The sequence below is a fragment of the Bombyx mori genome, chromosome 24 (assembly GCF_030269925.1).
Source record: "Bombyx mori chromosome 24, ASM3026992v2".
Lineage (NCBI taxonomy): Eukaryota > Metazoa > Arthropoda > Insecta > Lepidoptera > Bombycidae > Bombyx > Bombyx mori.
In genome coordinates, this window is record NC_085130.1 from 8440842 (window position 1) to 8467062 (window position 26221).

The 26221-nt window shown below is 38.9% G+C and overlaps 1 protein-coding gene and 1 long non-coding RNA gene across 5 annotated transcripts in view; one reads left to right on the forward strand and one right to left on the reverse strand.

Annotated features, from left to right (window-relative positions):
- Positions 1 to 26221, forward strand: part of LOC101736649 (nephrin) — a 257615-nt gene that overhangs the window by 168315 nt on the left and 63079 nt on the right. For all 4 annotated transcript variants that reach the window (XR_005246160.2, XM_038019715.2, XM_062675693.1 and 1 more), the window contains exon 8: positions 15755 to 15908. Coding sequence is in view for 3 of the 4 variants with exons in the window: in XM_038019715.2 (XP_037875643.1) it covers positions 15755 to 15908 (154 nt within the window). In the remaining variant the exon portion in view is untranslated. The remainder of the gene's footprint in view (positions 1 to 15754; positions 15909 to 26221) is intronic.
- Positions 4337 to 5283, reverse strand: LOC134201254 (uncharacterized). Its single transcript, XR_009976459.1, has 2 exons — positions 5149 to 5283; positions 4337 to 4596 (listed from the first exon to the last, which is right to left on the reverse strand). It is a non-coding gene; the product is annotated as an uncharacterized LOC134201254 (long non-coding RNA).

The following is a 26221-nucleotide window of genomic DNA, read 5'->3' on the forward strand; positions in this document are numbered from 1 at the left end:
GCAGTAATGCGTTTCGGTTTGAAGGGTGGGGGGGGCAGCCGTTGTAACTATACTTGAGACCTTAGAACTTATATCTCAAGGTGGGTGGCGCATTTACGTCGTAGATGTCTATGGGCTCCAGTAACCGCTTAACATCAGGTGGGCTGTGAGCTCGTCCACCCATCTGAGCAATAAAAAAAAAGTACATGAGTGACTTGGAAACTTGGACTGGACTTGGAAACCGTAACCAAGACTACCAGACAAGAGTATCTGACATGAGTGAACGTCACTTCCAGTGCAAAGTGGTTACCGATATTCACAGACTCATGTCTTATGCCTTTTTTATTTCATAGACGGAACTAACAAGCTTACCACTTGGTGTTAAGTTACCGAGGCCCGTAGACATCGATATGGAAGCACCGCTACCCACCTTGAGGCTTGAGGTCTATGTCTCAATTACGAAGTACGATTGTTCGTGATAGAAATAGGCAGGGTTCATCACTTGACATATCCTTCTTCAAAGGAGACTTGAGGAGAGCCCTCGGTGGTAAGCATTGACTTGGATGTGATCTTGGATTTATTATTATCCATCTATGAACCCACCCTGACTCTATACGATACGATACAAGTGGGGTGTAAAATTTAATTTGCTAAAGTTTTGTTTACCTATACTAAAATCCTGACTAAGCGGAGCCCTTAAGGGAACATACCCATATTACGTGACCTATTTTTTTAGTTTTTTCGACCTCTCCCTCCCCTCGGTGATCACTCGTAGTATATGCCAAGACCCCCCCTCTCCCCCTTTAGTTTTCACGTAGTAATTCATAATTATGATTTTTAATCATTTCACAGGCAAAAATTGAAAGAAAAAGAAAATATTTGGTTCATACTCGTCTTTATTGCAATAAGACTGTATGCACACTTAAATTACTAGTGAATTATGTAGTGTGAGTTTACAAAGCGCTAAACACTGCGCGCTATATTCGAATATAGGTCGAAGAAATACGAGATTTCTCTCACTGAAATCGACTACGTGACAAAAACCTGAGCCACCCCCCCCTCGCTCCTGTGACTGACCGTAGTATTTTAAAGACTCCGCTCCCCCCCCTAAACGGGTCACGTAGTATGGGTACGTTCCCTAAGCTACAGATTCAAATCAAATAAACACAACCTATATCTTTATTAAGAATACTCTAAACGAAGATTAAAAGCTCACAAAAATCCCCGCTCACGGTATCGATCACAGCCCCGAAAGCTCATGACGCACGGTCATGAAAGCTGCAAAAATAAACTCGAACCCGGTGTCTCGGTCGAAAGCTCACGGCATGAATTATAAATTTCCCATTTGGTCCTGAATTCCGAATCAACGTTTACCTTTCGGGCCCTATTGACTCGTGGAACGATAGAGAGCAGCTTAATTGCCTGTTTGGAAGAGCTTTTAGAAATGACACATTTAACTCTATCCTGCTGCCTATAAATGACTGCAATGCAATTTCTAATGTGTTGTTGTTGTTGTAGTCCTAGGGTACTCCGCTGGTACATAGGGCCCTCACAAGTTGTCTCCACTTTTTTTTGTTTATTGCTTAGATGGGTGGACCAGCTCACAGCTCACCTGGTGTTAAGTGGTTACTGGAGCCCATAGACATCCACAACGTAAATGCGCCACCCACCTTAAGATCTAAGGTCTCAAGTATAGTTACAACGGCTGCCCCACCCTTCAAACCGAAACGCATTACTGCTTCAAGGCATAAATAGGCAGGCTGGTTGTATCCACCCGTGCGGACTCACAAGAGGTCCTACCACCAGTAATTACGCAAATTATAATTTTGTAGGCTTATTTTTTATTATACGATGCTATTCCTTCACCGTGGAAGTAAATCGTGAACATTTGTTGAGTACGTATTTCGTTAGAAAAATTGGTACCCGCCTGAGATTCGAACACCGGTGCATTGCACAACACGTATACACCGGACGTCTTATCCGTTAGGCCAGGACGAGTTCATCTCATAGCGCGAGATACGCAAATGAATTAATTGTACACTTAAAGTTAAGCACTTACAGTAAACCAACCGTTAAAACTTAAAGAGCAACAGAGACAGCCTGAGATCAGTTCAGTACACGTCTGTATTGATGGCATGTGTTAAAGAGAACTAGAGGTCCCGCAGTAGTCGAAATTCGACTATAATTAATTGGAATTGTAAGTTTGTACACTATTATGATTGTATTTTATACTTCTATAATCACAAATTTCGCCAAGGCTACTCTATAAAAAATATTAATAAAGACAATATTTAATCTATTCTCAATTTGACCACAGACGTCAAGAACAAAAGTTTGACAATAAATAGTATGCATGCGTTTGTGCGTCAAATACATGGTATGTAGTGTGTGTAAATGTGTTTTCTTTATTGATTTCATGTATCTTTTATGCATTATTTAAAAAAAATATTAGCCTTGTGCACTTCTTCTCTATATTCTCTATAAGTGTGGAAAATTTCGTACTCCTCCGTCCGCGCAATTTTCGTAAAAAGGGATACAAAGTTTTTGCTTCACGTATTAATATATAGATCACTGATTTCAACAATCAAATTCCGAATGTCAAAAGATTCTACCTCTGCCACCGGATCTAAAAAAAAAAACACTGTCGGCTATTGTGTAAAAGTGTCTCTGAAGAAACCTACCGGTACATCATCATCATCATCATGCTTTCCTATTACCCTCTGCTGGGGTGTAGGGCTCGAATCAAATTTTTCCATTTGTATCGGTCTTGGGCAGTCTGTTCTAGCTCCTCCCACGTCATGCCCAAGACCCCTAGCTCCTGCTCCACCGAGCGACGCCAAGTTGTTCTATACATGCTATATATAATTCCTATAAAAAGATCGCTTCTGCAGAATAAAAGTATTCAACAACTTTAGCGTCGCCCCACAGGAAGACTCCGCATAACATAATACTGTATTGAATCAAACCCGCAAAATTATAATTTACGTTATTACTGCTGGTAGGACCTCTTGTGAGTCCTCAGAGGTAGGTACGGTCGTACCCTGCCTATTTCTGCCGTGAAACAGTAATGCGTTTCGGTTTGAAGGGTAGGACAGCCGTTGTGACTATATTATGACCTCAGAACTCATATCTCAAGGTTGGTGGCGGCATTTACGCTATGGGCTCCGGCGACTACTTAACATCAGGTGGGCTGTGAGCTCGTCCATCCATCTATGCAATAAAAATAAGAAAGAAGCCAAAATATATCAAACGCGTCGTACCTTCGTTAGTCGTAAAACCTAAAACAAATTTGAACAGAATTCTACTTAACCCTTGGTGTTTGTAAAAAAGTTGTAGTATAATAACAACGTTCGAGCTTCGCGAGAGCTTAATACCGCAACGTAAATATTAAAAGTTTTGCTCGAAGCTCCCCTTTAGCTTTTACTCTGCGGGTGAAGGGAAGTAAACAGAATCAAAGTTGAATTGAATGTTTTATTAGCTTTCAAACTGGGGTAAGTTCCTGTCTCACTTCGGGATTAGTAGTAAGTCACTCACACGTGTACAAAGCTAGATGGGAAACCCACTTGAAGCCGCCAAGACGTCAATCGTGAACAATCAGTCAATCGCATAGTTATTTAGTATATAAATGATATGAGTTAAAACGATTCTTTTCTTTTTTTGTGCTATATAAAATTTAATAAAAACACATCAAAAAGCTATTTATTTAAGCACAAACAAAACGACAACGACAATATAAGACGCATGAAGCCGAGGGACCGTTTTCCCCAAACACGTTGACACATGACGATGAATTAAATCAGGAATAGGACAAAAGCAATATTAGATTTAATAACAGAATTAATTACGAGAATGTTTGAAGAGTTAGTGAAAATTTTGTTTGAATATAATTTATTTTATTCTCATTTCATTCATTCACATATCATTTATTCTCACTGGTGGTAGGACCTCTTGTGAGTCCGCACGGGTAGGTACCACCGCTCTGCCTATTTCCGCCGTGAAGCAGTAATGCGTTTCGGTTTGAAGGGTGGCCGTTGTAACCACGGAATAGATAAATAAGGTTGGAAAGGCCTTTGCTCTAATTTTGTATTAGAACCAGTGTCGCCGCTTCATCCCCACTATTTTAATTTCTACACATACACACACTGTGATTACAAGTATTTCGCACACAACAAAAACACCCACACATAAATCTCAGGACAGATATTCGTTCGCAAACTAGCACAAAACACCCGTAGGCATACACACTCACACACGCAAAAAGGCAATAAAAATGTTCATACACGCTAGTGCTTGATAAAATCGATATTCTTTATCGATAAATTATCTGATGAATGAATGGAGAAAATGAAACATGAAATAAATATTGAAAAAAAAAACTATTTTACTTTTATTAATTACAAATAGTCACTGTCGCTGGAATAAAACGTATTTGTTAAGCAGTTGGCGCTTGCTATTAATTGCGAATGAATTTTTCAAAACTAAGTGTATTCTGATTTTTTTTATGATAAAATCATTTTCAGTAAAATGTTTAGAGCAAATATTACTCGTCTTTGTCTCCAGTTTCCTCTACCTGTCACGTCAATCCATTGTTCCCTGGCGTTAGGTTCTTTAGGAAACCTAAAATTTTTAATTTACTGCAGAAGTCAAATAGCATTTTACTTAGATTTTAATACGTCTTAGACAATATAGTAAATACCCGTAAATTAGAGGTCTACATGTCCCTTTATATTATACCTTCACTTTAATTCAATGATAATAATTCAATAATAATAATACATATTTATTTTACTCAAAATACGTCTCACTAAGAATATACTAGGTATCATTAATTAAATATAAAATAATGCAAAAATTATCCATGTCAAATGTAAATATAGTCGAGAATTCTGTCGATGATTTTACCACATGGTCACCTCACTATCGACAAACTGCACGGCCAATCAGGGCAAAGGCCGAAATTTCAAAGATTGAAGTGTAGAGAACGCAATGCATGTAGTACATTGGAAGCTGACTTGGTCATTGCGTTCATTGGGCGAGTACACATCGCGCAATGTATGCTATTTATAACTTGCTGCAATAATATTGTTAATGTTTGGAATTTCATAATGCTCAGTATATTTTTATGTTTTAGACAAATAATATTGTAATTAAATGGTAATTTCGACTTACCGATCGAAAGATATACCTCCTCGCTCTATACTTGAGGTCTGATTTTTTGTTTTACAAGTTATAATTGCACAACACGGCACTATAAAGCGGAGATCTGTTCGCCAAGTAGTCCGAAGCGCACTAAAAGCGGTGAATGCAAGAATCGGTCGAGTTATGTTTGTTCTATCATAACAGTGGCACGCTTGCCCCGCCTACATTACCATTCCAACCTTATTTATCTATTCCGTGGTTGTAACTATGGTGGGGCAGCCGTTGTAACTATACTGGGACCTTAGAACGTATATCTCAAGGTGGGCGGCACATTTTACGTTGTAGGTGTCTATGGGCTCCAATAACCACTTAACATCAGGTGGACTGTGAGCTCGTCCACCCACCTAAGCAAAAAAAATAAATTTAAAAAGGCTTTACTCAAAGAGACGCACTAAAAAGTGTTGATAAAAAAGTATGCAATATATACTAGCCGAACATAATGTTGGTTCGTCAAGGCCCAAGATAATGAATGTTAAATTCCATCAGCATGGCTATATTATTATAAACTGGGCCCCTATTCTCGGCTTACATTTAGGGAGGGGGATATCTCGAGCAGAAAAGAAGCTTAAAAACTATCATTTAAATTTTATTGTTTAGTGTATTTTTTTTAAAATCTGATACTAAGGTATTACGTAGCGTGTAAATAAAATAGCTGTAGTAATTGTGTCCTTCATTTGCAAGTCCTTCATTTGATAAAATAAATTACTCTTTACAAAGCAATAATTGTTTTTTTTTGTTTGTTTTAATAAACAACATATGAAATGTATTATGTATAAACAATTACATTATGTATAAACAATTAGTGGTGGTAGGACCTTTGTGAGTCCGCGCGGGTGGGTACCACCACCCTGTCTATTTCTGCCGTGAAGCAGTAATGCGTTTCGGTTTGAAGGGTGGGGCAGCCGTTGTAACTATACTTGAGACCTTAGAACTTGTATCTCAAGGTGGGTGGCGCATTTACGTTGTGGATGTCTATGGGCTCCAGTAACCACTTAACACCAGGTGGGCTGTGGGCTCGCCCAACCATCTAAGCAATAAAAAAAACAAGCCCGCTAAAAATTTTGGATTCGGTGATATTACGTGTGTCTTTGAAGGATTCCGGGCATAATTATAGGGAGTGGTGTTGATCCATGCCTATTCTTAGTTTGAATTACCGACATTTTTTTTGTAAATTATACTATCGGCTTTAATATTATCATATTATAATTTCCTTAACTAATTAATAACTTTTTAATAAATTCACATCCTGGAAGTCGTCCGTGAGAACGTGTTACATATATAACATAGGTATATAACATGCTACAGAGTTGTGAGGTCACAGTTGATTCTATAGTCGACTTTAGACATGAAATCAAACAAAAATGCAAAAATAAACATTTTACAAAAAGCACAACAAAGCTACACAAATTCACAAGAGGCCCACAGCTTTTGGCATAAAAAAAATCTATTAAAAAATATGTAACAGACCGAGGAATTACCTCGCTGAGCTTACACAGCCCAAAGCTAATAAACGTTAAATAAAGCACTTTTTTAATTTCAATGTTACTTTTGCCCCTAATGTCGTTTGATCTCTGCTTTCAGGGTTCTGTTTACGACACCTTTGGTTCAGCATCTCTATGCTCACATAAATTTAATATCATAGACTAGCAGCCCGCTCCGGCTCCGCTCGGGTTTTTAATAAAAATTTCAACGATATTTGACGTTGTTTTATTTTTTTAAATAAAAGAACACTTATTGCGGCGTAACTATAATAGTTAGACATGCTGTCGTGACACTATTTGTAAACTATAATGTTTTCTACAAAGTCGTAGTGCATTATTTTATTCTATCATCAATAGTTTTCGCAGGGCACGCGATGTAAAGAATATTTTAGGTAATTTTTTTACAATTTTTTTACTAAACCCGCTACATACTTAGCTTATGCACACGAATAACTATCCAATTCAAAACAGTTCAAAACAATAACGATTCTTTGAGATAGAGATAGAGGCCTCAAGTCTCAAGGTGGGTGGTGGCATTCACGCCGTGATGTCTATGGACTCTGACCAACTTACTACGTAGAGGGTAGTGAATTCGTTCATTCTTCTAGGCAATAAGAAAACTTGATTATATAAACAATTAGATTATTTTTTTATTAAACTCTTACATTAAGTGAACAACTTCGACGCAATTTGCAAAAACCAAAATCATTATCTAACATTTAGTTGTAGTTGAAATTATCTGTATTTTTATTAAACGTCCGTCTGGTGTAGTGGTAAGTGACATGGTCACTACACAAGGGGGTCGCGGGTTCGAATCCCGCTAAGGGAAGATATTTGTATGATAAATATAAATGTCTTTTCCAGGGTTATGGATGTATATTAAATATATGTATGTGTATAATAAAAATCTTATATTTATTTCCGTTATCTGGTACCTGTAACACAAGTTCTTTACGAACTTAGCACGGGACCAGTTAACGTGGCGTGATTGTTAGTAAATGTTTATTTATTTATTTATTACGAATACCAGTGCATTTTCAGCATTCTAAGTAAATTAGAGACGCGTTCTTGCAAAAAACCTTTCTCTCGCGATTAAAAGTTAAAGCTTTTACATACCTTAAACTTGTGCATTCCTTGAAAGCTTTCCTGAACAAATATTTGCATTCTCAACTGAGACGAGGAGAGTCACTATGCAAAATGCAAGGGAGGGCTTTCTTGAAAATGTGAATTTAAAATAATGAATATTATACTAAGACTATTACTGTTATGTTTTTTTTTTTATTGCTTAGATGTGTGGATGAGCTCACAGCCCACCTGGTGTTAAGTGGTTACTGGAGCCCATAGACATCTATAACGTAAATGCGCCACACACCTTGAGATATAGTTCTAAGGTCTCAGTATTGTCACAACGGCTACCCCACCCTTCAAACCGAAACGCATTACTGCTTCACGGCAGAAATAGGTGGGGCGGTGGTACCTACCCGTTCGGACTCACAAGAGGTCCTACCACCAGTAATTACGCAAATTATAATTTTGCGGGTTTAATTTTTATAACACGATGTTATTCCTTCACCATGGAAGTCAATCGTGAACATTTGTTAAGTACGTATTTCATTAGAAAAATTGGTACCAGCCGCCTGCGGGATTCGAATACCGTTGCATCGCTCGATACGAATGCACCGGACGTCTTATCCTTTAGGCTACGACGACTTCAAAAGAAAGTCTTGTTTGAATATATTTCATGGTAATCCTGAATTTTGTCCATGCCATATATTCTTAACTGGCAAAAGGCGTTTCAAACTCCGTGAACCACATTTCAAACAAACGTATCTATCCTGAGATGACGTGAGGTAAAAAAAAAATGTGTGGAGTCGTGGGACACCGGATAGGAACGAAGTTCCGTATTATAAAAATATTAATTTTAAGTTCTATTCGAGGTATAAAGAAAATAATTATTCGGGTATACATTTTTTTTTTATTATTTTTTTATTGATTGAAATAAAATAAAAACTACTTTACAAAGTTATCAACTTTATTTTATTCACAATGATTTATAAAAAATATATAATAATAATATACAAAGAAATATCTATTTATATGAATAATAATAATTAAGCCTAATTATGTTCTGTCATAGAAATAATAATAGCCGTCATCACGTAGACTATACATTAGACACTGTATAGCCATCATACTAAGACTACATAAATAATAAAAATCTTACGTTACGGATGTTTTTTTCCGGTTAGGGTACCCCTCCGCATCGTCCCATTAGAAACTTTGTTACAAAAAATACTCTCCGCCACCTGCCTCCGAATAGTTCTAGAGTTTTTCGGTCACATCGCACGGCCTCAAGCAGTTGTTGGTTACTGGGAAGAATTCCAAGAAGCCGCAGTCCAATCAGATGGTGCGACCGAATTCGCTCAAGCCTCAACACTAAGCTTCGGGATGCTCTTCATGATACCAAGAACAGATCCAAATGAAGGAGCATCATCAAAAAGAAATTAATCTCCAGGCGGAACCACGATCCTCGATAATAAGTCAAGACGATGCGAGGACAAATGATATCACATTTGACTTTAACTTAGCAAAGATATTGACTATGACTGAGATTCGAAATCTGAGTTCCATGACAGTTAGTTGCAGTCGCTAAATAGCGACACGTATGAGCACTCGTAAACTCACTACACCTGCCTTATTATATTTAGTACTAGCGACCCGCCCTCGCTTCGCTTCGGAAACTGTAGTTTATTATTGATTTCTTCACTATTTAATGGATGTTATTATCTATATAAACCTTCCTCTTCAATCACTCTATCTATTAAAATAAACCGCATCAAAATCCGTTGAGTAGTTTTAAAGATTTAAGCATACATAGGGATATAGGGACAGAGAAAGCGACTTTGTTTTATACTATGTAGTGATGTGAGGTACTTATGTACTGTTATCTTCGAGTTACGAGTTTTATTTTTTATTATTTTTTTATTGCATAAATGAGTGGATACGACCGCGTCACAAAATGTAATCGACGCGAACTTTTTCCATTAAAAAAAGCTAAACATCTAACAATATATCAAATTAAAAACCAACTTCGATGTTCTAACTTCATACTTAACTAGAATAATAAAAACAGAGATCAGGATTTTTAAAAAACTCCGCAAACTCGAATAAAAAACATGTAATTTGTCAAAATAGTAGTGAAATAGTTTTTATACAACATAAAGGTCATACAGTTGTACATGACAGTACAAGTACTGAAGTTTTTATTACACAGTTTAACATACGACAGTTGTTTGCGTTTTGTGATGCTTCAGACTATTACACCGTTGTCTGCAGTTTTATTTTTTTATATTTTTTTTATTTTTTTTATTGCTTATATATGTGGACGAGCTCACAGCCCACCTGGATTAAGTGGTTACTGGAGCCCATAGACATCTACAACGTAAATGCGCCACCCACCTCGAGATATAAGTTCTAAGATCTCAGTATAGTTACAACGGCTACCCCACCCTTCGAACCGAAACGCATTACTGCTTCACGGCGGAAATAAGCGAGGTGGTGGTACCTACCCGTGCGGACTCCCAAGAGGTTCTACCACCAGTGAACATACGAACATAGCCTTCATAAAATAAAATGAAATTGCGCGAAACAGTTGAAAGGGCTTAATTTAAATTTACAAGACAGCCAGAGAACTGACGTAGCTGTCCATTAGACACCAAGACGCCAACAAACCCGAGAATTACATAGTGTGCTCTTACTACAGCAACATTAAAAAGCATGTTAACACAATGTTATGTGCCGAAAATTTCAGACGGAGAATCATTAAACAGGTAAAAAAACATTAACGCCATCTAGTAGGAAACAGACGAACGACACAACACGACCAATTATCGTATCGCTTACCGGTCACCGTCCTCGCCGAACCCGTCGCTTGCGACGAAGGGCTCGACGAGTAAATTAACCCACAGACACAGCCTACTCAGTTTTTCGCCGGATCTTCTCAGGGGGTCGCGTTCCCGATCCGGTGGTATATTCTGCGAACCACTGCTCTTGCTAGGGTCAGTGTTAACAACACCCCGTGAGCTCACCTACACGTCAAGGAGAAGCTGAAATAGCTTCGCAAGGCTATCAGCATAGGCAAGAAAAAAAAAGTTCGAGAAGGTTCGACTGCAGACAACATATGGTACATAAAAATCGGGCCGAAAATGCCAATGAGAAATGGAAATAAAGAGCGCGAAACGAGATAAACGATAAAAAGAAAAAGGAAAAAGAGCGATTCAAAGGAAAATTTTGAGTGCAACAACTGTTTCATTCCTCCAGTAGTGCTTTTAGTGATATAGAATGAATAGCTCCAGCCAACCACCTAGCTCTACCTTACCATTAGCATGGTAATGCTGTAGGCTTAGCTCTGCTCCTGGTATTGCTGTCCATGAACGACGGTAATTACTCACCATCAGCTGGGCCACATGTTGGTCTGCCTACAAGGGCAGATAAAAAAATAAGAAAAGAATACTACGTATCAGATACTAGTGAGTACGAAAGATTTTCTTGATCTGTAATTTCTTTTGTCCGAAAAACCCAAATTAATTATTATATCGTGAACCACAACTAACGGCAGTATTGAGGTCTTCTCAGATGTCATATAATACTATTTATGAGTTCCGTTATCATCATCTTACTTATTTCGAGGGTGATGCATTCATCCACTTTTTACTAGTGGTAGGACTTCTTGTGAGTTCGCACGGGTAGGTACCACCGCCCCACCTATTTCTGCCGTGAAGCAGTGATGCGTTTCGGTTTGAAGGGTGGGGCAGCCGTTGTGACTATACTGAGACCTTAGGACTTGTATTGAGGGGTGTGTGGCGCATTTACGTTGCGGATGTCTATGGGGTCCAGTAACCACTTAACACCAGGTGGGCTGTGAGCTTGTCCACACACCTAAGCAATAAAAAAAAACCACATTTTTTCAGAAAGCTGTGTGTGACGTCTGTATTACAATTAATAATTTCGAAAGTTTCATATCAAGGAGGGTGAAGGCGATCGTTATCCAAGTTGTACGGACTCCACCCGCTTAAAACCAGCTAGTCCATCCGAACAATGCAGTTTTTATATTTATGCATTTTAATAAAGCTAAGAAACTATGCAGCTACGGTGTGAATTAGGTTTGCCGACAACAAATTCTAGCGTATCCACCGACAATGCCCGCTTAATTACAAATCCCGCGCTCGCCGTACCCACATTTACTCACATCCTAAGAATACAAGTCTCACAATGTTTCAACTTAATTACTCGAGTGAAAATGGAATTTCTCGGAGTGCAAAATGTAGTGCTGAAGATTTCGGAGCAGCGAGAAGACACATTCGAGATCCTCTATTGGATTTTTGGTAATGAAAATAGTTAAGTACTGTTACGCGCTGAGGGTCCGGGATAAATAAAATTTCACCAAAGTACAACTAAAACTGTATTCAACACTTAAACATTTTAAAACACTCAACAAACACTTTAAAACTCTCAATTCGCTTGTTCCGCTTCGCTTCAGGTGATCCTTTCACTGTTTCGCTTCGAGTTGCGATTACTGACTGACTGCGTGCCATCCCTACAACGCGTTTATAGTCGATACCTCATCCCTAGAATTATCGAGAATGCTCCACACAACTCTAGTCGTAGTTGCCGCTATCTGTCAATAGATGGTGTTGTAATTCTCGAGCATTCTGGATCCTTCGATAATCGTTTCAACTATTCGGCGATAGATGACGTTACTCTTACCGGCGTAACAGTACTAAGAAAGCCGGTCGTCGTCCTCGTTGAACCCGTCACTTGCGACGAAGTACTCGACGAGTAAATTAACCCATAGTCACAGCCCACTGAATATCTCGCCGGATCTTCTCAGTGGGTCGCGTTTCCGATCCGGTGGTAGATTCTGCAAAGCACTGCTCTTACTAGGGCCAGGGTTAGCAACACCTCCGGTTCGAGCCCCGTGAACTCACCTACACGTCAAGGAGAAGCTGAAATAGCCTCTCAAAGCTATCAGCATAGGTAAGAAAAAAAAAACTAAGAAATTAGTGACTGAGTGAGCATTCGAATCAGGTCGTCTCTTGACCTAGGTCATGGTTTGCCACTGCTCTGTACAGAAAGTCAAAGTGAATCCATCCACCATCCCTGAACAAGAGGTCTGCCCCTGCGGTTTTCGAAGGCTGATGCCGCGAACGATAGAATTAATAAATCACGCCACCCCTAATAGCGTCAAAGCAACTCGGAGAAACGCCACGGGGCTATTAGTCGGCACAGGCCAGTCGAACTCTCGAGAACTTCTTGCATACTCTGAAATTTGTTCCTTAATGCCCGTAGGCTTGGACGATGGCAGAACGCTTCTCTAATTCTAAAGCTCCCTGCGTTAAAAACAATAATTTTTTTCTCTTTGTTTTATGGATCGATTTCCGATGCTAAAATTAAGTAAATCACAACGGGCTGATAAATGGCATAAATAAATGTTGCGCGAAAATTTTAAAAGACATGTTTGGTTTTAAGCTGAATTTTTTTTTTACCCTGTGATCCTGTTAAGACGATTAGAACAAAATAATATTATTGTTTTTTTGTCATCGGTTCTTCGTACTGTTGTTTCAAGTTAAACGGACGCTGGAAGATCCTAGATTCCAAAAATAGCTTGTTTAGTTCAATAAATTCGTGTTTATATTTGTTGTTTTGTTTTTTTATTAAATTACAGTCCAAAAATAAATTGTTTGTCTAAAAATTTAATTGTAAAAATTCAAGTCACGGATACGCGAGCTTCTTTCTCTTGAAGCTTAAGGACCTTGAAGCTACCAGTGAAGTGGGCGTATTACCCGAATAGCTGGAACGGGTCAGTGCAGCCGACGAAAATGCCCAAGTTATCTGCCCATAATAATTTCGGGTCCTTCCCGAAACGGCCAATACAAATAAACCTATCCAAGCTTAAACTTATCGATGGGTTTCCTTATAAAATCGAGAGCTTTTTCTCGTCTGAGCTTTTTCCGTCTGAGCTTTTAATATTCGATCGGTCGATCCCGTTTGCTTCATTTCGTACAATATAGGATTTTACGAGCTTTTTTGTTTAGTACTGAATAGCTATCGAGTTGGATTAGGTGAAGCTTTTTCAGAATATTTTTGATAGAAAAATAAAATAACATTATATTTTACTTTACATGTTCATTTCCATTTATAGCCTATTTACGATATAATAAAGGTATATAAGGTTTTTTGTTTGTATATTTGGGGCGATCTCTGGAATTGTATGTTACTCTATGGGTAACTAAAGCCCATAACGTAAATGCGGCACCCATCTTGAGATATAAGTACTAAGGTCTCAGTATAGTTACAACAGCTGCCCCACCCTTCAAACCGAAACGCATTACTGCTTCACGGCAGAAATAGACGGTGATACCTACCCGTGCGGAGTCACAAGAGGTCCTACCACCAGTAAATGATCGCCGCCCTAGCTTTCGGGAATCTCTCGTGAAGTCTCTGCTCACCGAAGCTATTAAAAAGCTTCAGACAGGGACCCCTCGACTATTATGCGTGTTTACCCCACTAGGCCACGGAAGCAGTATTACCAATACTTCTATGACAAATATCAAGGAGATTTATTTCCTTTGATCATAATAAGGTTTTCCGTTTACATATTTTTCTTAAAGAGTTAAGATCGCAAAGAAAAATATATTATATAAAAAAACCGCTTTTCGCTTTTTGTGACCCTTTGATGTGATTAAGACGCTTCGTTTTTCCCGTTAAGTGTACATTTTAATCCTTTTAAGTTGTTTGCGAGCTTACGCGCTTTAAGCTCTGTTTAATTCGTTACGGAAAATTTAGATTGGCCGTTGGTTAATTAGCTCAAAGGAAGTAATTATGTTGGGAACAAGCATTATTTATTTTCATTATGATTGCTTTTTCAAGTCCACAATATGTCTGTCTAGATCAGATGTGCAATAACATATCAAATAAGCTGTTGAAAAATCAGTAATTAATACGTACTAACTATACGATGACATAATTGAAGCGCTTGGTTGCTCAAACCGCGTTCAACATTCTTCTAACTTGAAATCATGCAAGTAATTATCTTAAATATTTTTTAGAGTTTTTTTTAAGGCCTACATTAAAACTACACAGAAATGTACCATAGTTCTATCTGTTTCAGTCGCAAAGCTATAATGCGTTTCGGTTTGAAGAATGAAGTAGCTATTGTACTATAGGATCGAGACTTAGAGGGCTCTAGTGAACATTTAATATTGTCTTCGTCGTGGCCTAAAGGATAAGGCGTCCAGTGCACATTCCAGCAATGCGCCGGTGTTCGAATCCCAGCTGGGTACCAATTTTTCTAATGAAATACGTACTCAACAAATGTTCACGATTGACTTCCACGGTGAAGGAATAACATCGAGTAATAAAAATCATACCCGAATTAGCGTAATTACTGGTGGTAGGACCTCTTGTGAGTCCACGCGAGTACCACCACCCTGCCTATTTCTGCCGTGAAGCAGTAATGCGTTTCGGTTTGAAGGGTGGGGCAGCCGTTGTAACCATACTGAGACCTTAGAAGATGGGTGGCGCATTTACATTGTAGATGTCTATGGACCCAGTAACCACTTAACACCAGGTGGGCTATGAACTCGTACACCCATCGAAACAATAAAAAAAAAAAAAAAATAGCATGAGATATACCGTAAGTTCGTTTGTTCATCTTCTATCTATCTATATATATAAAAATAAATTACTGTTCGTTAGTCTCGCTAAAACTCGAGAACGGCTGGACCGATTTGGCTAATTTTGGTCTTGAATTATTTGTAAAAGTCCAGAGAAGGTTTAAAAGGTAGATTGATATGAAAATGCTCGGATTTAAATAAAAATAACAATTTTGTTTTTCCTTTGATGTGTCCCCTTCGGACGGATTCCTTTTGTTTGTTTTAAGTTTATTTTATACAAAAGTTTAGGTTTTTTGTTTATCGCTTGAGGCACTACGAAGTCTGCCGGGTCAGCTAGTCTTAGTAATAAAAAAACGAATGAACAAAAAGCTCAGAGCAATGTTTAATGTTCTCCGAAATTTACAATATCTTTGTCCCCAGATCCGCCTGGAGCACCTTACATCGAAGGATACGCGGAAGGGGAGACCGTCCGTCGCGGACAGAGCTTGGAGCTGGTCTGCAGAAGCCGTGGGGGTAACCCGCCAGCGCAGTTGATCTGGTACAAGAACGGCGAGCAGATCCGCATGGCCTACAGGTATGTTCGTATGGTCAAACCGTCTATGGGCTGATCACTTAACTAGCATTTTACTGGTGTTAGGAAGTCTTGTAATCTCATATGTGTAGTTACTACCACCATTTCGGTTTGAAGAGTAAGGCACTCGTTCTACTATAAGCGTGAAGCTTAGAAACTTATGTCTCAAGATTGATTGAAATTCGAATGGACTACAGGTATGTTCCTTTGGTCAAACCGTCTATGGACTGATCACTTAACTGGTGTTAGGAAGTATTGTAAGCCCATATGTGCAGTTACTACCACCGTGCCGGTTTGAAGAGTAGGGCACCCGTTTTACTATAAGCGTGAAGCTTAGGAACTTATGTCTCAAGATTGATTGAAATCCGAATGGCCTACAGGCATGTTCCTTTGGTCAAACCGTCTATAGACTGATCACTTAACTGGCATTTTACTGGTGTTAGGACGTCTTGTAAGCCCATATGTGTAGTTACTACCACTATTTCGGTTTGAAGAGTAAGGCACCCGTTCTACTATAAGCGTGAAGCTTAGGAACTTATGTCTCAAGATTGATTGAAATCCGAATGGCCTACAGGTATGTTCCTTTGGTCAAACCGTCTATGGACTGGTAATTTAACTGAAATTTTACTGGTGTTAGGACGTCTTGTAAGCCCATATGTGTAGTTACTACCACCGTTTCGATTTGAGGATCACCCGTTCTACTATAAGCGTGAGGCTTAGAAACTCATGTCTCATGATTGATGGTGGCATTCACGTTGTTGATGTGCATAGGCTCTGTTAACCAATTATGGTTAGGAAGAAATGAGAGTGAGCTAAGTCGACTTTAATAGTCGCTTAGCATCGATGGCCACTTTCGTCAACATTAAAATAGTCTTGTTATACCTTGGAGGGGAGAGATGCCAATGGTCCACGTGATGGTCAGTGGTTATCGTCGCTCATTGACGTTAGCTATGTTAAGGACAGTCAGGAAGCTCTCATCACACCTCGTTTTACTGGTGGTAGGACCTCTTGTGAGTCCGCGCGGAGATACCACCGCCCTGCCTATTTCTGCCGTGAAGCAGTAATGCGTTTCGGTTTGAAGGGTGGGGCAGCCGTTGTATCTATACTGAGACTTTAGAAGTGATATCTCAAGGTGGGTTGCGCATTTACGTTGTAGATATCTATGGGCTCCAGTAACCACTTAGCACCAGGTAGGCTGTGAGATCGTTCACCCATTTAAGCCACAAAACAAATACAGTCTGTCTGTAGCTGAACGCGAACCAAGCCACGGTAAACACCCAGTCTTAAATAAAGCCATTACATCAACTATTTACATTCCGAACACGTGTTGGATACTTGAAAACTCTTTTTCCTTTGAATTTCATCTCCGAGGCGGGATCCCGCGAAACATAATAAATATTTATAATATTCTTGAAATTTTCATTGTATCACCATTGTAACACTGTTTTATTTTATGAAATCGTAGCAATAATCGATAATCTATATATATATATACGTGAAGCAAAAAATTTGTACCCCTTTTTATTGTAAGCTGCTCTGCACGCGTTTTACGCAAGAGCATCCGGGTGATGGAAGGCCGGCTATCCTCGACCCACGCTGGTTCTGGCCCAGCGGGGTATTCCGTAGGGTAACCCACTCTCACGGCGCCATCTAGGTGGGCTTTGGACAGCCTGCCGACCAAGAGGGCTGGTGGTCGTGGCGCCGACGACCGCCAGTCCAGCGTCCCGAGGGGGAGGGTGATGGGAGAGATGTGCTCCGCACTAAGCGCTTCACTTTCTCCCCTTTGCCTTTTCATGAGTTCTGTCTCATGCGAGGTTTGGACGTTGGTTGTTGAGCGACAGGAGGTTTTAGTCAGTTCGACTCTGACATACCCCGCCGCCATCCCCAGTGAAGGGTGCAAGTCCGGCGATTTCCTCCTGAACCAAAAAAAAATACCCCCTTTTATGAAAATTGCGCGGACGGAGGAGTATGAAATTTCCCACACTTATAGACTATGCGCAAGGCAGCTGGCAGTAACTGGATGCGTAGAACCGAAGATCGGGTTCAGTGGCGAGCTTTGGAGCAGGCCTATGTCCAGCAGTGGACGGCCGCAGGCTGATGATGATGATGATGATTCAAACTACAATTTAAAAACTCTTATAACACTTTTTATTTGTTAACGATTAGATAGATATGCCACACTTGAAATTATTAGGTTATTAGGTTATTAAGGTGTGTGGCGTATTTATATTGTAGATGTCTATGGGTTCCTGTAACCACTTAACACCAGGTGGGCTGTGAGCTCGTCCACACACCAAGGCAATAAAAAAAAAAATTATAAATATTTCTGGCCTTGAGATTTCGGTGAAATTAAAAGATGTTTATTTTTTAAAAACAAGTTCGCGTGTGTCTTCTCAGTCGGTAATCGTACAGTTTTATTGGATATGGAGGTCAGGGAACAATATTCTTAACCAATTGCAACCGCACGCGTTTCTTGCGTCACACACAGCTCGATAGTTGTATTTGTGGCGCGCACACAATAATACCAATAATAAAATATAGATACAATAATTACACGGATCGACATGCTAAGCATGGCAGATGCGTGAACAATTACCCGACAGAGAAATTGTTTGGAAAAATTTAAATTTCACTAAAACTCGATCACTACACGCGTGAATCCATTTGAAATCTTACGCAAGAATACTTTTTGTCATCGATTGTAAAGAAACCATTTGGTGCCCCCCTCATCAGCTCCCATCAGCGCCCCCAAGCTCCCCGCGGCCCCCAGACGATCGGGGGATCGTATTAAGCTGGCTACAGATAGCGCGTGTGTCTCCATGATTTATGTAGGCTAACGTCTAGTGTTGGAACGAAGTCTGTAGTAATTTATCGATATTTGTTATCGATATTTTTGTTCTACACATTTTAAGTTTTATTTTTATTGCAATGATGGGTGGGCGAGCTTTACTCCTGGTGTTAAATGGACACCGGAGCCCATAGACATCTACAACGTAAACGCCGCCGCCCACCTTGAGATATGAGTTCTGAGGTCTCGGTATAGTCACAACGGCTGCCCCACCCTTCAAACCGAAACGCATTACTGCTTTACGGCAGAAATAGGCATGGTGGTGGTACCTACCCGTGCGGACTCACAAGACGTCCTAATGCGTGTAAGAACTACTAGTTCCTATCGCTCATGGCAGTAAATTTTTGACCTTGTCTATATTTGATGTAACGTTAATATTACAGACATGTAGAATCGGATTACTTCAAGTTATGTCTTCTAAATGAAGCTAAATGAATTGAATATTCGCTAAAATCATTTACAATTCGATTCGTGCTAACGTATGCTCATTTAAGGTTCAATCTCTTGTCGGTAATACAAAAAAAAGTGGTTATTAAACAAAATCCATTAGATACGATATAATTAACAAAGTGTCTTCATTTATTTGCGACAAATAAAAAAAAATGTTTTTTTAGATTTTATCGATATGACATTTTTATGCGTCACTTTTAAAATTGTATTAAGACGTGCGAATTCGGTATTGAAACTGATTTACGAGCGTCACCAACTGCAGTTAGTGTTGGGATCTATATCGACATGCCCGACGATGTTTTGTTCACACACCCAACTGCTTTTGAGTGTTGTGACCTGTTGAATAGAATAACAAATAATTTCGATAAGATGCCCGTTTTCGCATCACTAGACTAATTTTGATCTTAATAATAATGTTTGTTAACTATAATTAAATTTGCACTTTGGCGTACGCTTCTATAATTAATTGAAATAGTTTAACAACAAAGTAAATGAGCGTTGAACGTTTAATTGGTTAGTTGTGATTAACTGTTTTGGTGTTGTTGTGTTAACAACATAATTATTTCATGAGAAAACCTTCAATCCTCGAACGGTTCTTTGATAAGAAGACGACAATACTAAACGCTGCTCCGATTGCTGATACGTTCAAAGCTTTTCGTAAAAAAGCTCTTTAAGGCAGTACTGAAACACAAAGACGCTTCTCTATGGGTAAATATTCAATTTTTGGAATATTACCCATACCCACTCAAGCGATCATCGAAGTCAATATTAACGTAAAAACATAAAAGTTTTGTATTATTATTTTTTTTGCTTGGATGGTTGGATGAGCTCAAAGCCCACCTGGTGTTAAGTGGTTACTGGAGCCCATAGACATCTACAACGTAAATGCGCCACACACCTCGAGATATAAGTTCTAAGGTCTCAGTTTAGTTACAACGGCCGACCCACCCTTCAAACCGAAACGCATTATTGCTTCACGGCGGAAATAGGCGGGCCGGTGGTACCTACCCGTGCGGACTCACAAGGTCCTACCATTAGTAAAATCATGTGACCATAATCTTTTAAAATTTGTTTCTTTGCCCTTTTTTTAGTTTTACTAGTCCCTGTTCAGGGTAAATATTATGCTCGACATATAAGATCATTGTAAACAAAGCGCTGGCAAGAAACGTTGGTATACATATCCTTCACGGACCGCAGAGAGTCATAAAGCAAATTCGTTAGACGCAAACTATTTCCTTTTCTCTTTTGCGTGTGACATTTGTTGTCTTAGTTTGTTTAACATGTTCCATAACAGAAACATCGTTATGTTAATGAAGAAAAAAAAAATGTCTGTAAAGTAGGCTTACGGACGATAGTTTTAAGTGGTAACGTCAGTCGCTGATGTAACGCGAGAAGAGAGATAAATGTGTCACAAGCCAACGCTTGGGCCGATCGTGCCTCTCTATCGCTTGTTCCGCGCTCTCGCTCGCACGTTCAAGCTCAGATGGAACGTGACACTTTTTCGTGCGTGTAGCCGGTGCTCATCGATTTATAAGACTTTATCACATTGATATGAAAAAAAAACTAAAAAAAAAATTCCACTGAGATTGCTTTTAACTTTTAGTAAATTACGTATATGCCAAAGATAAATTGTCGTTTCATTATGTTATGTATTTGCAAGAGTATGAAAATTTCGAATGCTTTACTTAGTATTTTTACTGAAGCATATTGTGAGCTTACCATTTACCATAATACCATGATCTTGCCTATTTCAGTCATACAGCAGTTCTGCACCCTTGTTTGAAGAATAGAACGGACACTATACAGCAGGATTAGGATGCTAAACCACATTTTCTTCTTCTTCTTCTTACTTATCTCCCATATTATTTGGAGTCGGTACAGCATGTTCTCTTAACGGGCATAGAGATTTGGCATGAGCTTTACGAGCGGACGTTAGTCTGACACCAATTCTACTTGGGTCATATCACCAGTAGTATTTCCATTTCAACATGCTATAGGAGTATGATGATTACTGGTGGCTTTGCTGTTTACTTTATCCGTTTTTAGTTCTATTATTTGCATTTTAACTTTAGCTCTATATGCATTTTATAACTGCTTTTAATGTTTTGTTTTAAATAAACTTCAACACTTTTTTTGTAAAATTTTGTATTGCTACCACTTTGCCGATCTTTAGACATAGCATGCTGTTTGTCTATTAGTCCTTGAGCTCACAAATCCATTAATAAAATACATATTGAAGATCCGTAAAGATTACACTCATTAGTCAATGGGAAAACTGTGTTTGAATGCCTCACTAATCAGGAGACTTTCTCCCAATGAAGCAAAGGAGTACAAGTATTATTTAGAAGAGTCCCGCATATTACTAATAAAAAAGTATGCATCGAAGGTTTTTCAAAAATAGACAGAAGAAGATGCACATTGGATAAAATAAAATATCACGATAATTTTAAGACCAACTTAATATATTTTATCCTAAAATTCACGGAGCACATCACCGCTATTTATTGTATGAGATTGCTCTTTTAATAAAAAAAGGGCAAAAAAGATTCTTGTTACACCATGACATACACGATACTTCATTTTGGATTGCGACTTCAAAACAAAGTCTTTAGAGTGTTTGGAGCAATGATATTGACGCTCAGTTACAATTTCAAAGGCATCGTCTCAAGTACTTACACTGCTACTCGTTGTCCCAGAGTTTTCGTAGAAGACAATAAAATGATGGATATTTTAAATGGAATACCACAATATTGACGAGATTTACGTTTCAATTGATTCCGCATGTTGTCCTTGTATATTATACTGAATATGAATCCAAACATAACAGAAAAACAAACAACAAATATATTTCGAAATTGAATATTACTATTGGATGCAGGTGGCAATGGACCGGTCGCACTGGAAATCTATTGGAGAGGCCTATGTTCAGCAGTGGACGGCGATAGGCTGAAATGATGATGATGATTGGAGATATTCATCAAATGTTCATGATTGACTTCCACGGTGAAGGAATAACATCGTTTAATAAAAATCAAACCCGCAAAATTATAATTTGCGTAATTACTGGTGGTAGGACCTCTTGTGAGTCCGCACGGGTAGGTACCACCGCCCTGCCTATTTCTGCCGTGAAACAGTAATGCGTTCCGGTTTAAAGGGTTGGGCAGCCGTTGTAATTATATTGAGACCTTAGAACTGATATCTCAAGATGAGTGGTGCATTTACGTTGTAGATGTCTGTGGGCTCCAGTAACCACTTAACCAGGTGGGCTGTAAGCTCGTCCACCCGTCTAAGCAATAAAAAAAAAGATACATTGATTTTTGATTTTCAGAGATATGCACACCCATTGGACTGTTGTATTTGATTTGCTATTTACTGTTTTAGTGTACACAGCACAGCTATTTCATTGCGACACGTTATTTCGTTCTATACGCTCCACGAATATTGTCGTCGGCTTATCAGAGCAAATAATAAAATATTTTCACTGTGTGTATCTCTCAGTTATTTGGATTCTTCATAGTAAACGGTCCTCTGACGAAATTGTATTACTTTCGTACAGACTTTTTACCGACTTCAGAAAAGGAGGAAGATATTGTCTCTCTTTTAACGGCCGTCTGGTGTAGTGGTAAGTGACATGGTCACTACACAAGGGGGTCGCGGGTTCGAATCCCGCCAAGGGAAGATATTTGTATGATAAATATAAAATGTCTTTTCCAGGGTTATGGATGTATATTTTTTTTTTATTGCCCTTGTAGGTAGACGAGCATACGGCCCACCTGATGGTGAGTGGTTACCGTCGCCCATGGACTTCAGCAATGCCAGGGGCAGAGCCAAGCCGCTGCCTAAAAATTATATTAAATATATGTATGTGTATAATAAAAATCTTACATTTATTTCCGTTATCTGGTACCTGTAACACAAGTTCTTTACGAAAAATAATAAACTAATAATATCCTTATGCAGTTTGACAGCCAAATTTTACTAGCTTTTGCCAGTTTAAACTAGTTTAGTTAAGAATATCGATTTTGGAATTAATACAATATAAACTTACAGTACTGAATGCAATGGCTAAACCAACTGTCACATAAATTATATAATTATTCTGTTTACTTACTCACTTAATTTTGATTCTTATTAATTACAAAAAAATATCGACAACAACTTGAAAATGCGTCGTCAAAAAATATCGACAAGATCAATCGACATCGTCCCATCACTAAAACGAGCGATAGACAAAAAAATGGCTGCCGATATTTTATTATTTCCCGCGCTATTGTTGGGGCCACCTGATTTACTTTCGCGAACGAACGATTTCGCATCTGAGGCACTGTCTGCCAATTGGTTACGTAAATAATTAATCGCGCGAGCTTAATCAACTTGGTGCGCTAGTAAAAAAAATGTTTCGGAGAAATGGCTTACTCTAATATACGAGAAAAATCAGATGTTTTATTACTAATAATACTTCCGAGTAGTCTTTTAGAATTTGTATAAGATTGCTAAGTGATGGGATTATACCGGGATTTAAATCCCACTAGAAATATTGATTAGTAAAATTTTTAATACGAATATAAACATGATTGAATTAAATTCTTCTTTCCGTACCCGGGCGGACTCACCAAGAGGTCCTACCACCAGTAAAATGAACTTTACTTAAAGAAAGCGAGTAATTGATTACTACCTCGCCCTTTGTAGCAGTAGATTCGATATACGCTTACCCATTGGTGATACTGACTTGGCTTTATTCCTGATATTACTCACATTCACTAGCTGTAGTCACCACAATCTCATAAGGTAGGTCGTATCCTCCCATAACTAGGAAGGCAATAAAAAACCTGCAAATTTTGGTTAATTTGGCATTGGGCGTTAAAATCTGCAAAGGTCATTGGGCGCTAATTTCGCCAATTTATAAATACCGCCTCGTTGCTCCAGTGAGTGGTAATCACTGTATGGTTTTAGGATCTGTTCTGAAACTGGTATTCGTTCCAAAATTGAATCACGGTATAGTTTTATTTTTATTTTTATTCCCTAACTATTCGCTGGTAGCCTAAGAGGCTATTTCATCTACGCCTGGACGGATAGGTGAGCTCACGGATTCAATCTGAGAGAATAACATTAGCCCTAGCAAGAGCCGTACCAGAATCTACCACCGGATCGAAACGCGACCCACTGAGATGATCCGGTGTAAAACTCAGTGGGCTAACGGTATAGTTGAACGGACTACGACTGCACTGCACGTAATATCTGTTAGTTTCCTTAAGAGCTGCAGTAGTAGGTTTAAAAAAGATGTGTGATGTCGTGGGACACCGGATAGGAACGAAGTACCTTATTATAAAAATATAAATTTTAAGTTCTATTCGAGGTATAAAGAAAATAAAACTGGAGGTTTCGCAACAACCCCAGGTCATTCGGTAATGTGTGAACTTGTCGTGGTACACTTCATTCACGGTTGTTTGCATAAGGTTTAGTGTATTGCGCAAATGAACGCTCTGAGATTGTGGTCAATGAATGATAGAAAAATATGTTCTTTTTTGTACGTTATTACAAAGCTAAGTCGTACACTGTTTGCATTACTAATAAAAATCTTAAGTTACGGACGTTTTTTCCCGGTTAGGGTACCCCTCCGCATCGTCCCATAAGGAACTTCGTTTCAAAAAAAAAACATTATAATCTCAAAGTAATCTGTCCAAGCTGTGGAAACAACGTTGTTGGGACGTCGAGTTCCAGTGGTAGAACCATAAGCCGGCTTAGTACGTAGGTTGGCAGATTTGTCTGCTTTAACATCCTATCTGCAGTCTTTCGGTCTATTCATGATCATAACACTAGCAACAGCGCCGAAATATCGGGAACTCATTAAAACTAATACAGTTAGTGAGTAGCACAGCTATTCCAACTTTCGACATTATAAATTGTGATGTGTGATAAGGCGGGGACACCTTTAAGGTGTGTTAAATCTATACTCTATACTAATATTACAAAGCTGAAGAGTTTGTTTGTTTGAACGCGCTAATCACAGGAACTACTGGTCCGATTTGAATTCTTCTTCTGATATTCTTTCAGTGTTAGATAGCCCATTTATTGAGGAAGGCTATGGGTTGTAATATAACATTACGGTAAGGCCAATACAAGTGGAGGACCAATAATTTTTTTTTCAAAATAGTGGGTTAAATAGCTCCTTAACATTCTATAATTCAAAAATATTTTCACTTTCTACATAAATGAAGTGGGGTTAAAATTTAGCGTTATACCAAAGTAACTATTTCTGCCTGCCTATTTCTGCTGTGAAGCAGTAATGCGTTTCGGTTTGAAGGGTGGTGCAGCCGTTGTAACTATACTTGAGACCTTAGAACTTATATCTCAAGGTGGGTGGCGCATTTATGTTGTGGATGTCTATGGACTCCAGTAACCACTTAACACCAGGTGGGCTGTGAGCTCGTCCACCCATCTAAGCAATAAAAATAAAACAACTATTCCACACGGACGGAGTCGCGGGCAAAAGCTAGTAAATAATAAAGTAAAACTAATCTAGTTGTTTGTCATCAAATTCGGCTAAACAGATGAAGGAATGGGCTTAGAGAAAATGAAAGCTGATGAGTCATAAAGGCGCTGTTAAACATACCCTTGGGTCGTAAATCCCGGACGTAGCTACGTACTCCCCATCCAGCTGTGATGGATATAACAATGCCCAATGGAATAATTCTTTTTTTTTAATAACTTTGATGGGTCAACGAACCCACGGCTCGCTTGGCTTTAATTGGTTACCGGAGCCAATAGACATCTACAACGTAAATGCCGCCACCCATCTCGAGACATAAGTTCTGAGGTCTCACTTTTAACTCAACGGCTGCTCGGCCCTTTAACCAGAAACGCATTACTGCGTCACGGCGAAATAGGCAGGGTGGTGGTAACTACCCGTGCGGACTCACAAGACGTCCTACCACCAGTAATTATGCAAATTATAATTTTGCGGGTTTGATTTTTTATGACACGACGCACCGATCACTTACAATTACGATTGGTAATT